Source organism: Melanostigma gelatinosum (assembly GCF_949748355.1).
Source record: "Melanostigma gelatinosum genome assembly, chromosome: 16".
Taxonomy (NCBI): domain Eukaryota; kingdom Metazoa; phylum Chordata; class Actinopteri; order Perciformes; family Zoarcidae; genus Melanostigma; species Melanostigma gelatinosum.
The window spans coordinates 20,705,552-20,721,227 of NC_136649.1; the positions used below are offsets into that span (position 1 = coordinate 20,705,552).

Genomic DNA, 15,676 nt, shown 5'->3' on the forward strand with positions numbered 1-15,676 from the left:
TTGTCAACCCAACAATATTTTCACAACATCGATACAACGAGTTATTTCGAAGTCTATTTCTATGTCAAAAGCGCCATCAGGTGTTGCTACACCTGGGTAACATAAAATTGGTAGGTACCTCAGGAGGCCTGTGTCAGACGCTTCCCTCTCCAGTCGTTCTCCCACAGGCGGGAAACACGACGAGCAGGTGATGACCGGGGTCGGCTTATGCAACACCAAACCCCCGCGGTTCAGCCCGAGGGGGCGAGCGGCGCAGTTAGATTCTTATCTGCGCTTGTTTGAATTACGCAACGCCGTGTGTGCACACGTACACGTGCACACCCGCAGCTGTCATCAGTGTAAACAGAGCGGCGATGTGACAGTAACACCGTTAATTACAGTTTGCTTGCAGCTGAAGCTTATTTGTTCCCAGTGCTCCTGGCAGACCGTCGTTACACACAGAGGCAGGAATGAGCGGGAAAACAAACCGTGACAAACACCATGTCGACAGTATGTGATCGATCGCTCTGCGGCTCTTTTGCTCTCTCACAGAGATAAACAAGCGGCAAACTGTTTTTATTAATGTGGGCAGGTTAAATAAGGAAACACATCCAATAGTTGTGTAAAAATGCCGACCTCATGGCGGTAGAGGAGGAAATAAAAGTGTATAATCACAAAGGTCAGGTGTTTTTCATCTGGGAATAGTTCATGTGGGCACCTACATCCGTCGAGTTAACTTAAAACTAACTTCTTAAAACGTGCCGGGATGAAATCGCACACATTAAAGTGCGGACTTTGAGTTGCACACTGTTAAATGTTCCCATCCTACCTCAGCCAGCAGATAATTAAATAGGACAAGCGGCTTTTAATGCGAAGAGACAGAGACACATCGGTAGCATCACAAGCCAGTCACTGCAGCGTAGGTGGTCAAATGAAGGTCCGCGGCCATGTTTACTGCGGAGAATAAAACGTGCCGTTCAGAAGGAGCCAGTTTAACAGAGCCAGCCTCGGCATTTGGATCCCATCAAAACCAAACTATGATGACGTTAGAATGTGTTGAGAGCAAGGACTCCCGCTTCAAAGTAGGGCGCGGGGCTCCAGTACAGTGTGGCGTCTGTTTGAAGCCCAGCGGACCATGTTAAGACGCAACGCAGACCGGGGCCCTCGGGCCTGATGGACTGAGGGGAAGCTGGCATCAGCTACGCTGGATAAATAAGACACTCTGATCGTTGCCCAAAAACTGGCATCTGAAAAGGCCAACTGGAAAGGAGGCTGGACTTGAGATTAAGTGGGAATGACACACACACACACACACACTGAAGTCCTCTGAAGGAAAGAGGTTGAATGGGCCCAGGGCACCGAAATCCCAGTTCAAGCTCCTCCTTGCATCCGTACCCGTGGACCGCAAGACGAGCAGCAGCACATTCATTTTCACAACTGCTCTTTATTTCCTCCCCTGCCGGCAGCCATTACTGTCATTCACGCTCTGCCGCGTACCTGGAGAGCAGAGCGGCCGTTAACAGTCCTGCGGGCACCTCGGGCAGGAAACGACACGAGGAAGGGAACAGGAAGGATGGTCAGCGGTGGAAAGAGTACCGGGATCCTTTACGCTACGTTACAATACATTACGTGTAAAAAACACTCGGTTAGTGGTAGAAGTCCCCCATTGTGTGCATGTAACTCCAACTTAAACATTAGAATTACCAACAAAATGTACAAAAAGGACCAGTTTGAACTACTTTATTCATCCGTTTGGCAGCATGGTTGTAGCCAGGGATTAAATGAGTGAGCTCCAGAATTTCTTTTTCTTTTAATGGGTATTGAGTGGGGTTACAGGCGGTCCTCCCCCAGGAAATCAGGAGCGTAAAACCAATGTATGGTGGAAATGTCAAATTTGTTCTTCCATCCACTTCGGCGTCGTGAATATTCCGGGTTGTGTGCGTTGATAAACAGCTGGCGCCGCCAATTAAACACAGACGCAAAGCACCGGACACACTTGCATGTCGTCTGATACGCTGCAATATACAGGATGTTATAACGTCATTTTTTACAGCGCAAACAAGGAATATGGAAAACAGGGAGCACATACGTGGGCGGGGCGCTGGCACGTTTGCTTTTCTTGGCAGGTTCCACATTTTGACCGCGATCCGTTGTGCTTGAATGCGGCACGATTTGGAAAACACTTCTCCACCAGAGCTCTCGACTGACATCGTACAAAAGAAAAGGGGGGGGGGGGGGGGGGGGGCTTTGAAGCTGCAATGTTGCACTATCCCTCCAGAGTCCTCTGAATCAGACTCAATATTCAACAATAGCTCAATCAAGGGATTGGTAACTCTTTATCTTCCGTGGTCAACTACTTAACTGATACTGCGTCGGAGGCAGCTGTGACAGCTCCTGCGTCAACACACTTCTATTTCAAACAATTACTCCCGCCACCAAATACAGGTGGAGCAGCGTGGGAAAGCGTCGCTCCTTCTCGTTATGCAAAGCCTCGTACAGGAGATAAGCCGTGACCGTTTTCTGGAGCGCCACAGGTTCAAACTGTCAACATGAAAATGGGCACAAACCTGCTGCCTGTTGTTGTGTTGCTTTGCATAAGAGCCCTGCCTGATAAGGTGTGTCGTTTTACTAACTGGCGGGTTGAAAGCCAGACTGAGAGGTATCCAATATATGCACGATTTCCATGCGGGATCGCTCACCTCGGAGCATCTCATCGTCTCATGATTTGAGACAGGAAGTGGCTAACCGTTACCTCGGGGGGGGGGGGACACCTGGCCAGGAGAAAAGGTCGCTCGGAGTTTGTTGAAAAAAAAAAAAATCCACAAATAAGTTCTGATTTGTTGTAACACAAGCAGTGCAGAGAGTCGTATCAGCGATTTAGGTAATAGATTTATTTCTATTTTCTCAAAAGACTTTTACTTTGGTGATTTTCTACTTCTCTGTAATTGTGCATTTGACAATAAAGAATTTGGAACTTTGGTCCCGTGTGTGTTAAGATACAACTAACGAGCGTCACATGAGAGGACTTACCAGCAAATACAAAGTGAAGCTCATCACGGGGCAGCCTGCTGGGACACGGAAGCGATTCCTCAAATGTCTGTCTTCCTGTGTTTTCTGTCTCTGTCAAAATAAAGGCACAATTTCTTTTTAAATCAATATCATGATCAGGAAACAAGATCTAACATTTTTCATTCCCGACCCCCTCCAGACATGTTTTGCGACAAATAAAAGCACTTTGCATTGAATAATATGATTAAATAATATGATGACGTGGTTTTTTGGGGTTCCACAGAGTCCAATTAACTGGTTATAATTCGCTAAAAAATCCAGAACCCATGAATATGCAAATGAATTTGTTATTTAAAAGTTCAACATCATACAAGGTGTCTCAAGTGTCTTGATCACACTGGACCAGTTGGATTTGATGTAACGTCTGGTACATCGTGTAGATGTCTGAAACTTAAGGAGACTTAATTTAAAACTTAATTTAAGGAGAACACAGAGAAACTTTCCCTCTTCTGCAGATAAATCTGAAAACCTTCGTGTCAAACTCTGCACATACACAATATTCTGCACAGTCAAACATCACAGTCACGGAACCAAAACAAAAATGCTTTTTTTGAGTGGAAGGGGGTTTAAATTCAACCCATGTAGAAACAAATTGTTTATATTATAACATCGTAGCGTTGGCTGCTTTGATGGGTAGGCCTGGTGTGAATTTACGTCAAATAAGATGAGCTAACTCCATTCTGGAAAAATAGTTTGCCAAAAGTGGGTTTAGGGGGGGTTTAGCGTTGTTCGTCATCCACACTCGTACGTCTTCCATTCTGTACGCCAGGGCCACGCATGTACAGGCGTCGTTCGGGTGGAACTCCTCCTTCCTGCAGTAGGTCAAAATGAAACCTTTGCCATTGTTTTTTTTGTCTTTTAATCCATGGACATCGATACTTTAGTACTTCCTGTTGAGGAAACTGTAAACCTGACACTGAGAACAATGAGGTCAAACAAGACGGGCCTTGTGAAACTTAAGCTTAACACACATTTCCCACACACCCAGAAGACAGCTTAACGCGCTCGCAGAACAGGCCCTTCAATCGGCCTCGGGGAGGCCACTTGTCATCTCCACAGCCCAGCTTACAGCTTACGAGTCTCCGTACTTGGGAGTGCGAGTGACTTGATTTGGAGGAGGCGCGACAGGAGCCACCGTGCCAAATGAGGCAGGGCCGCAGCAGGCCGTGAGGTTCATTAGTGCGGCTGAGTGGACACACCCTGACACGGGTAGGTCTGGGCAACGCTTCTGTGGACGGGGCCCCGGGGCCGCACTCACAGCCAATTAAAGGATTTGCAGAGACACGTAAATGACCGAGACTCTCCCTACCTGACGAAAGGCGCGGCAGCAAGACGGGGAAGGTGGTGGAACGTTCTGCTTGAGGCTTCTGCTGAAAACAAATGGAAATCTGTCATCAAAGCATGATTCAAAATAAATGAGTTGCTTTTTTTATTATGCTTAGGCTGTATAATGGCATGACAGAGCTTTAAATATTGACTAAAATGAGAGGGCATGTTGGCTCACATAAAACCGTACAACCGGCCGGCATTGTCCCATCTTAGAAAGCCGAGTCATAAAAACAGCTTACTTAACGGATACATCTGTAAACGTAGACTGATGACTCAGGATCAACTGGTGTCCTCGTGCTGTATAAACAGCTGCTTTGTCTTTCCTGGTGCAGAAGAGCCATCATGTGGCCGAACGAACGTCCTGCAGCTGTAGACAGCGCTGCCCATGTGTTTCTCTGCAGGAGCAGCACTTCATCATGTCGAATGGATGCATTTGAGGGAAGCTTCATGCGAGTATTATGAGATGTTAATACGCATGTACATCTGGCGCTATCATCAGTTCCAAATGTGTCCAATGCTCCAAAACGAATGGCATTCATATCAGCCACAGCTGCACTTTGGGTTTGGTGCTTTAGCGCAGGTAAGCGCGCCAAGAAAGTGCTGCTTTGAAACAAACGCTCAGTGACTAAAGTAACTTAACAGCCTCACGGAGCTGATGCGTGAACGTTAGACACACGCTATCTCGACATGTTTGCTCAGGATAACGAGTGCGAGGGCACACCAGCAGTCTAATTAGTGGTCAGTGTGTGTTTGTGATGTTCATCAACTGGTGACGTCTAACAGCTGACGTCAGCATCTGTTCCTCTAAACTTTAGAACTAGAAGGTTGTTTAAAACACTTACCTCCGCTCTGACTTTAGTTTCAGACTCTTTGAAGACTTTTCGAACCATTTGGATGAAAATATTTGCGTTTTTTTGTTTCCAGTTTCCAAATTGCAACTCTTGCTGTCCAGGCAAGGTAGCCGACGGGCCGCCATCTTTGTTTTGATGAGGAAATAAAGGAGCACTTGGGGGAACTCATTAAAACTTTTTTATTAAAACTTTTTTTTTAAAAAGACTTATTTTTAGAATGAAGTATCTTCTAAAAAAACTGCTGGTTACCCCCGTTAGTCAAATGTGTGCTACTATTGAAAGTAGGTAATTTAATCATAAAATAAGATACAGACATAATAGGTTTAAATATTAAGCCATCAATTCAGTGATGTTCATTTGTCTGAGGTAACATATACAGTATATACACACATATGTTAATACATATATATCTTGACCCTCGACATCATCGGTGATAAACCTCTTCAGGTAGTACGGTGTCTTACAGTGAAAAGTTTTGAAGGTAAATTTAATAAAAGTAAATGTTTACAGCAAAAGGTTTTAATGGTAAAATGTTTAAAGGTGTCGTGTAAAACGTTCTCAAAGCTGTGTAAAATGTTAATAACTATTAAACATGAACGATCACGCGTTTTGTCATTATACAGACTGACCAGTGACCAGCGTCCCTGCTGAGTGATGATACAGTGGGTCTGTGTCTTTCATAGGACACTAATAAATGGGCTGAAATGTGTCTCTGTAAAACACACGCATTCACCTAAAACTCCTCATTGCCCCCGAACACTGACCAAACTTATGTTGCATGTTCGTTGCTCTTCGTCTCATCAGCAGTAGTCTTATGAATTCAAGACATCGGCTGCACACCAGTTCTCATAATATAGTTTATTAGCTTTTGAAAGAGGAAAGTTAACGGCCTTGAGCTTGATAATCATCGCTGTTAAGCCTGTTGATTCACGTGTGAAATAAAAACACAATAATAATAAAAAACACAAACATGTCCTTCTGATTTTGATCCTGAAAAGGATTCTTGACCTTTTGTGCGTCGTATGTGTTGTCCAAGCGCAATAAAACCTTTGTTTTCCGGCTGCAGTTTCCAATGTGGCCACTGGGTGGCGGCAGTTCATCTGTCACGTGGAACAGCTTCCTGCCGTCCACCCTCTGGACCTGCAGGGGAGGCAGTGAGGTGGAAACACTGCATGCCATCGCAGCAACAATGATGCAGGTCACACCTTCACGTCGTCCAGTAGTGTTGTGCAAACATGGATTTGGATGTTTCTGTTTTTTGGGGGGTTTTGTTGCATAATTTCACACAAAAATGGGGAAAAGCTGAACAATTGTCAGCACAAACTGTTGTGATTGAGTCAACAACATAAACGGTCGCCCTGAGGAATCAGTCCATGTATTAAATCGATCCTCTGGTACCTTGATCACTGCAAAGAAGGACGTCTCCGACCTGTTCTAAGCTCGATCCAGTAGCACCAGCGATGCATGCGTGAGGGTGAGCGTGCAGTCCGTGATCGTTCTCCTCACGCAGCAAAGGAAGTCTCAGGATCAACATGAAGGAAATGAGCATTGTTTGCATTACACGTTTTCACCTGCTTGGAGTACCAGATGCCTGAAGATAAGACGAGTCAAAGATGCAGTCACAGTTGATCCAACACTACCTGAACTGTTACACTTGTGGATTGTGTCAGATGTCAGTCAAATATCACAGAGGTTCATTATTCACCATGGAAACGAAAACATGTTGTGAGTCACAAATCACTGGGGGGGGGGGGGGAAAGAAATGCAGCAAAGTCTGATACTTGCGTCAGGAGAACTGTTCGGGTTTCCTTTCATGAATTCATCACAATGTGCTGCATATTTCCTTCACACACTTAAACTGACTGGGATGCGAATAAAGAGAAGGGTCGTGAAAATGCGGCTGAAAAACTGACAATAACAATTGTTTTTCAAATCAAGAAACCTGACGTGACAATTTCTCATTCTGTGTCACTCAAAATGCAGTATTGCTACTTCGACGTGAAAAGCTTTTCTAAATTATTTTTATTTTTTTTTTATCTGAGATTTTTGGTGCTTCATGCTGATGCTCACGACTCATTGCCTTTGCCAACAGATGGCAAATGGACCGCATCTATTCAGCGCCTTAAAAACCCCTCACATTAGACTACACACACACACGCACACACACACACACACACACACACACACACACACACACACACACACACACACACACACACACACACACACACACACACACACACACACACACACACACACACACACACTCATACGCGGATGGTGGAGAAGCTGCCATGCAGTTCGGAGTTCGGCGTCTTGCTCAAGGGCACCTCAACATGCCGTCAGGAGCAGACGACCGGGAATCGAGCGTGATAACAACACGGCGGACCGGCTCTGCTGCCTGAGCTACAGCCTATATTATATGTTGGAAGACAACTTTTTATTCATGCATTTGTTTCACCAGGCATTGTGGGTATTCACTGAAAACAGTCTTCATAATGAAAGTTGACCCGCAAAGCCTCAGGGTGCGTGGTATGTTCCCAAAGAGCTTTCTGTGGCTACATGACTACAGTACTTTGAATAAGGACAATATGTTCATGTTTAAAAAGAACGGACATATTGTTCTTGAACTTGTTCCTTCACGGGTGACGGCACTTATTTTTGCAACAGTATTTGTTTTTTATTTCGTTGTTTTTTTAAATATTCTGAGGTCTTTGCAGTCCTGGGGACATTCGACGTTGAGTCTGGGTCGTTCAAGACCTCGATGTCCTTACGGTCAGCCCCACATGGAAATGTGTGGCTGCGTCATGAGATCCATGTCGTGCCTCTGTCGACGGCCGGGAGCACAGTGAGTGATTTGGGTGTTTGAAGCCTCGGTTAAATTTGGTTTTCTGGCTGTTCTGCTATTCAGTACACCTCTGCACACCAGCCCAGTGGACATAGTTGTCCGTTTGCCCCCCCCATACAGTTAGTGGTGGAGAACTGTTCATCAAAGGTGGCTGAGGAGGGTATAGGTGGTGTAGCAGGGTGCTTGGGCTGGTTTCAGATTGTGTTCTTCCTTCATTCATTCTCCTTTAAGGCAGCCGTTGGCATCATTTCTCGTCCTCCCTCCTCCAGCAGCCAACTGACGGTTTGACCAACCGTCCTCGGGCCCCTTGTGCAATCGAAGCCGCAGCGTTTTGCGGATGACCAAGCGCTCCACGATGAAGGAGGCGCAGAACCAGAGCACGGCGTACTCGGCCGTGATCAGTCCCATGAAGTTGTAGCGGAACTCGGAGTAGTCCCAGGGGCAGGCGTTGAACTGGCGCAGCAGCAGCCCCGTGCCAAACTCCCACAGGTACGTCCACAAGGTGTAGATGACGCAACGCGGCAGCACGCGGCAGCGGCCGCGCAGCTTCAGGTACATCTGCTCCACGGTGAGGATGCAGGTGCCGTAGATGAAGAGCGCCCACACGCTGGTCACGCCGGGGAATTTCCAGTTGCAGTTAACCACGAACTCCCAGGCGGCTGTGAACATGACCTCGCAGAAGTAGCCGTGGATGGCGTAGAGGTACCAGCGGGACAGCGCTGTCAGAGGCACCGGAGCCTCTGGGCTTTGCATGGTCGCCATCCTTCCTCTTACTTTCACGTCAATGTTTCCGTCTCCGATAATGCGATGCAGGTCTGAGGAGAAAGGAGCAAAAGGAAGGCGTAAGACCGTGACACGAAGGCAACGCGGTACAATATGTCAACTCCATCCAAAGTTCAATGAAGGACAAGGCAATGAAACACTTGATTGACATAAGGAAGATGAAATCAGACACGGCGGCGCTTCAGAGCACTTCCGCCTTCCCTCACTTGATGCTATTTACTGACTGAGTCTCTTATGTAACGTATAGCTTTATCGCCTGACTGCCGACATCATGTGCTCTTTTTCCAAAGCCGCACACAGGCTTTGGTGTCAGGTGTCAGGAGGCCCACGCGGGGTTGGATTCTTTCTCTCCTCTATTTATCACATCGCCAGGTCTAATAAAAAACACTGAAGGCAAATCCTACCGAGGAGTTCAAAGAGCACATTGGTTGAGAAGGCCGCTGAGTCTTCTACTATGGACGATAGCCGCTCTGTAGAACACAAGCTCAGAGAGAGGTTAAGAGTACAAAAGCCTGCTTGAAGAACAAAACCCCATTTTTGTTTTTGGCTCTTTTTGTCTTGAAAGGCTGGCTGAGGCCCAGAGTGGTTCCATGGGGGATTAGCATATTTCTCCCAAAACAAGGAACAAGGGTTTGATGTGAGGGGACTGGACCACCTGACCTCCTTAAACCCCTCATACCATCCTTTCACTGCCTGCCTGAGAAGCTCTCCCACTCCTCCTCTACCCGAGCAAGCGTGCGTCAAACTGTTATTTGCAAAGAATGTTTGGAGCACAATGCTTTATCCTGAAGTGGATACAATGAAAACGGTTTGCTACAGTAGAACGCCGAAGACCAGTTGCCTCTACAGCTCACGAGTTAACATGCTATGTGTGACATTTGTTTGGCGTTTTCTTCGTTTGTCCCATATCTCACCTGAGGATCACATGTCGTTGTTTCCGCACTCACACGCTCGCGAAGATGGAAATCATGAAAAATAAGGAATGCAATATTCAGCCGTGAATAACAGGTAAAGGTCAACTGGAAATGTTCGTCGCCTCATACAGCAAGACGTCATTTCTCACTGCAAGTGTTGACAAAGTCTAGTTTTGTCTCCTTACACAACTCCCTTTTTAGGCGTGTAAACAGGACTTGTTGGTTGTTCTTTAGAAATGTTCAGTAACTTTGTATCTTCTGCTTCTTGTCTGTATGTCGGATCCATTCCAGCGGAATATCGTGTTGACCTCTGAAGGCCTCTCAGCCTTTGACGTTGTCAACACAACCGGTCAGATTACATGAAAGATCCCTCGCATTGTTTCGTGTGCAAAGGCAGATTTGTTTAGGTCTTGAAACATGAAGCGAGCATGTTGTAGCACAGCAAACAGGTTCTGGTGAACACAGATGAAAAGAGTGACTGAATGGTCACTCTTTCAACACATTTATACTTCAGTGAAGCGGCACCTGAAACCAGCGCTACGTGTCCCTCGCTGCAGACGTGAATGAGGTTTGAAATGTGATCCTAAAGCACAGGAACGAAGAGTGAAATGAGGGTTCCAACGCACTCTGTTGAACATCCCTCTGCGGGACATCACAGTGTGCGCTGGTCATCAGAACGGCAACCGTGACAGAGCCGCCGGCTTTGTAAACGGCGGGGAGACGGAGCAGGATGCTGTCTGAGCTGAAAAGGGAGGGAAGTCGAACCGCGGAGCGGCCGAGTGTGTGTTTTTGAACGAAACATAAAGGGAGAGCGAGCGACAGAGAGAGAGGGAGTGTGGTTCCAAAGAAAGCCGACAGGTCTGTCAGCTCGACGCTCCTCTGACAGCAGGTACGCAAACACGAGCAAAGGAAACAGCGACATGAGAGTCAGCCATGGTTGAGTTAAAACAACACTTTACTGTGCCGACGGCACGCCGACAGCTGTGAACTGTGACTTCTTGATTAAATCGGGAACCTGACCCACTGCTGACCTCACATTACACCATAATCCCCGTTCATGTCCTGCAGCTCTCTGGTGCACGGCACGGATCCGAGGCCCACGGTCCCAGCTTCCAAAATATGAGGATTTACTGCTTTTCTCAATCTTTATAATTTGATAAATGTAGCTCATATAGCTTCATAACTTCAGCATCCTCTGTATCCGTGGGGGGGGGGGGGGGGGGGGGCTCTGTGTGCACTCTCAATTTACAATATTAACAATGCGTGCTGAAACACACCATTGTTGTTGTGACATTTGAATGTGGTGTGATTAAAATGTCACACTGTTTGACAATGTGTCAGTCCCGCCCAGTGCTAATTGCCAGCTGGTTATTCTAAATGTAATTGCACCAGGATGTATACCTCTGTGTGTTGTGCTATGTCCTGCTGTGAATGTTTGTGCTTGGGTGTGTGTGTGTGTGTGTGTGTGTGTATTCTGTGTCTTGTGACTTCTAGGTGCAGCTCCCTAACGAGTGATTGAAGGCACCTGGATGAGGATGTGGTTTACCTATAAGCGCCTCCTTGCTCCGCCCTCTCTCTCTCATCAGCCGGGCACCAGACCCGGGTCTGCAGTGGAACTTTCGCACTAGTTGACTTGTGTCCTGTAAATAAACTGCAGCTGTGGTTGTGTTTAACCTAACCTGGTGTTGTGTCCCTCCTATATGTTGCGACTCCCGAGCCGGTCGTAACAGATGTACAACTAAATATACCACGATAGAAGATTTGTATGCTGCTGAATGTGTTTTAATGGTTTATCTTTGGCCCAAGCTCCTCAGTGTCAAGTGTCCTTTCTGCTGATGTTGGAACTGAAGCTAAACTCTGTCGTCTCCGTCTCCACATCGACTGAGGAGTCCACATGGTGCTTCATCGTTGGGAACACTGTGTTGCAATCAACTCTGACTCGTAACCTTTTCTTTCTAGTTATCTCAGCTTAAAAGTGCAGAGACCTCTTCTAAAGCAAAGACAGATATATATGTATTTGATAAATAAAGGAACCTATTTGGTCATTAAAGCGCTGTGACTAAAGTCAGCATGTGTCCAAACCCTGGAAGTATGGCGTGAGGTTACTTTCTAAGTCATATTGTTGTCATTTCTATACTGCAATTTCATGCCAATTATTAGCTAATTCACATATTTGCGTGCCAAAAAAGTGAGCAAACTACTGAGTCAGTGGCTGCATATCTTTGAACTGTTCTGATCAGCGCAGAGATTTGTGATTTCCACATATTCCCACTCGCACACAGGAGCATTTTGGTTTGGAAACCTTCCCGTGCTTCAACAATGACCTTTTATGTGCCTTTAAACGTGCATTCCCATCATACCTACACGGTCACTTATAATAAGAAGCAGGAACTGAAAAACCTGCATGAGTGCATTAATACTATAATAACTTAGACCAAGTGTCCACACAGCTGAGGTGGGTTGAATGTTGTTGGGTTTTTTTTACACCAGTGCTTCCGTCATGGGGTCGTTTTGGGATTCCTCGCTGTGAAGGCTGGTGCTCGAGTTATAAATAGATCTATAATACAGTCGGTGTAAAAACTGAGAGGGAATAAAGGCAGCAAGCAGCAGCAGCAGGGATTATCTCACCCAAAATGAGTCAACTGCAGGCCTTATATGGAATAAATCAACCCAACCCCACAGCACCTTTTTTTTTTTGTTGCATCCATAAATGCGATGAAGAAATGTTATCCCGATGGGAATGCGCTGTAGATAAAACTGCATGGTCTGCAGTTACGCGAGAGAGCCAAAGTCATCATATTCTGTCCCTGGAATCTATACGGGCCAATGCGCCGGCTGCAGCGTCACGCGCCTCCTTCCCACTGAGCAGACAAACCAAGGCCGGTCCTGAGCACGCGCACGAGGCCACGACACCCGGCTGCTCCAGTAGAACCACACCGACCTCACACTGGTCAAGTGGAACTAAATACTCTCTTGCTCTCTTGCATGACGTACGCTGACATGTTCATTCTTAAATCATACCGCTGCCCACAGCAGCAGGAAGGAGTCCGAAAACCAGGAAATGAGTTGGCTGCACTTCCGGTTCACTCGTATCGAAGTCAACGGGTTGTTTTGATGGTTTTTGGTACTTTTGCCAAACAAGTAGTTGATCTTGTTGAACAAAACGTGTGAGTGTCATGACGTTTGTTTGCAGCAGAGCTTCTTTCCTGCAGCAATCCAAGATCCAATGGAGAAATCCAAAAATTGGGAAACGATGCCACCCAAAATCATGATGAATGAAACGGCTACTGACTGTACGGCCTAAAACACCCAAGATCCTAATTCTCCTTCACAATAATTCATTAAAACTCATGAAATAATAATCATACCAATGCAATGATTAAGATCAGTGTATATGATGGAACAGTGGCATTAGATGTAGAAAGCCACTTGATTACTGTACACAGCCTGCCTGTACTCAATGGGAGATATCCCCCCCCCCCCCCCCCGTTCAAAGCACTGTACCCGGGCCTGGTGGACTCCCCGCCTCTGAAATTTGACGCAGGGGATTTGGAAACACGTTCATCCCGTACAAAGCATCTTTGAAATACAGGAGGCACAATGACACACAGGTTACTGCGAGTCTCTCCTCTTTCTGAGTTATATCCACTGTCCTATCCATAACAGGAGCAACTGTGTATTCAAAACATGTGCATTCAAACTGTACATAACTGTGCATTCAAAACATGCCCAATGAAGAGGAATGCATCCTTTATTCTAACACGATGTGCAGCTGTTTACTTTGCAGAAATTACAATTCATTTAATTTGGGACACAGTTAAAAATAAAAAGCTGCCAACTTGCAAACACACACATTAATGATAACCGGACGCTGTTTTCAATCTAAAACTGGGTGAATTAAGAAAACACACATTTTAGTCACACAAGCTGCATAGATGCGGTGTCATGAAAGCCATGCTATGTTGTCTTATATGTCGGCTCCAGCAGATGGACATGAATCATCCTCAGAGCAGCTTTCATTTCATTTGTTTACCTTCAGATTGAGCTCAGCGGTGTCTCCCTCAGCATGCAGGCCGGCGGATGAAGCGCATCACCCGGGGAACCTGTCCTGGATGTGACGGTCTGCAGCTCGCCTCCTTCCTCCACCGTGTTTCTGCTGTCCGGTGGAAATTGACACATTTTACTTCACTGCCGCAGCAGCAGCAGCCGCAGCAGCCGCAGCTCACGCTCAGACAGACTCACGCACGTCTTGCATCTTTGGTTAACCCTTTCACCACCGACCTCCACCGACCTCGTGCTGGAAGTCCACTCAACCGGTCCATGTGGTCCAAAAGTAACTAAACGCCTCCACCAGCCCCTCTAAAGCTTATTAGCACATTATATATAGTCTGTATATTTCATTCTCCTTGGTGTTTCCTGTAATTAAAATATATTAATGGCAATGAACAAATAGTATCCCACTAAATAAGGCAGCAAAAGCCAGTGAACCATGAGTAAAACAGCCAAACCAGAAGTTATGTAGAACACAATAAGCAGTCAACTGCTTTTGGTGACTGTGTTAAATATATAACTGTCATATTGTAAAATGATTTAATCATTTAAAAATATATAACTATCATATTGTAAAATGATTTAATCATTTTAATGGTAATTATGAACAAATTGTAGATGAAAAAATGATCTATTTCATTCGTTGATACTGTGCTTTCCTCTTCTATTCCGTTATAAACTTGGACAATGTTTCCATCCTAATGCAAAATAAAAAAAATGCACCAGAAGAATGTCCTATTTTAGTTTTGTTTCAAAAATCCCCTTTAAAACAGGTAACTGCCCTCATGAACATAATCTGCTGCAGGTGCGTGCGCCAATAAAGCTGTATACTTACAGAGTGCGCCTCACGGTCAAGGACGCTGACACTGACTTGAATTTCCAGCTAAAATATGTTAAATTCACAGAAAACTCGCACAATCGAATCATTTTGTTCACCATTCTTACATTTTCAAAGGCTTCCGGTTGTTTCCCCAAAGTTCCAGACCTGTAAAGTGATCCTGTTTATTCTCACTGGGCTTCTTCCAGTGGGATGAATATTTTAAGAGTCTAAAAAAGAGGCGTGAACACTCACACGTATCCAGTCACACAAGAAGAGGTGACGAATAATGTCTCCTCTGGCTTTGTATGTTTAGAAAGAGGAGTGGTGTAGCAGCCTGAAACCCATATGATCAGTGTCACTGAAGTCAGTGACATCATGGACCGGTACTCAAGACAGGTGCTTTAGTCATGCGTTACAAACTAATGCTGAGGTCACGACTCGCCCCAACACCTTCCTGCTAATTCTTTCTTGAGTGGCAGACTGTGAGAGTCCTTTCAACCCGCCGCATCAGAGACGCTGGTGTTGTTTTCACCTTCTGCGTCTGTGTGTGTGTGTGTGTGTCATCACGGCTAAATGTGGTCCTGTACACCTACTGTAGTGGAAACTATGTCAGAAGCAAGGCTAGAGTTCTTTGCCAGGGGACAGATTCTGTCACCGTAAGAGTGTCACAACCACGCAAGACGTAGGGGGGGGGGGGGGGGGGGTAGGACGTGAGGAAGGGGCCATTGGCCCCCTGCTTTAAAACCCCCTGCTGCTACTGTGATCCCCTCACAGGATGGTCTCTAGCGCCACTTCATAATCTGCCAAAAACATTTTCATGATTTGTGTTATAAAGGATGTCAATTTTGTCCAAAATCTTTTAAGGTCTCGACGACAAAAAGAGACAAAACTGTACTCGGACATGTATTGTTTGTGATGTAAACATTGGTGGTTTATATGATTCCTTGTCATCACTTGTACGTCTAACTATACCTAAAGTAAAAGTACTCATTGTGCAGAACGGCCCAGTTCATACCATTGTGTATTATATCAT

General features: G+C 45.8%; 1 protein-coding gene across 2 annotated transcripts; it reads right to left on the reverse strand.

Annotated features, from left to right (window-relative positions):
* Window positions 1-6,110: 6,110 nt before the first annotated feature.
* On the reverse strand, window positions 6,111-14,826 carry tmem229b (transmembrane protein 229B). 2 transcript variants are annotated; one of them, XR_013772692.1, is made up of 4 exons: window positions 14,769-14,826; window positions 13,807-13,929; window positions 7,458-8,891; window positions 6,111-7,371 (listed from the first exon to the last, which is right to left on the reverse strand). XR_013772692.1 is itself a non-coding variant. In XM_079286343.1 (3 exons), exon 3 carries the CDS (start codon window positions 8,836-8,838, stop codon window positions 8,293-8,295), a length of 546 nt encoding a protein of 181 aa, XP_079142469.1. In that variant the 5' UTR covers window positions 8,839-8,891; window positions 13,807-13,929; window positions 14,769-14,826; the 3' UTR covers window positions 6,111-8,292. The 2 variants fall into 2 exon arrangements, 1 of the variants encoding a protein (XP_079142469.1); XM_079286343.1 differs by having other exon boundaries at window positions 6,111-8,891.
* Window positions 14,827-15,676: the final 850 nt, after the last annotated feature.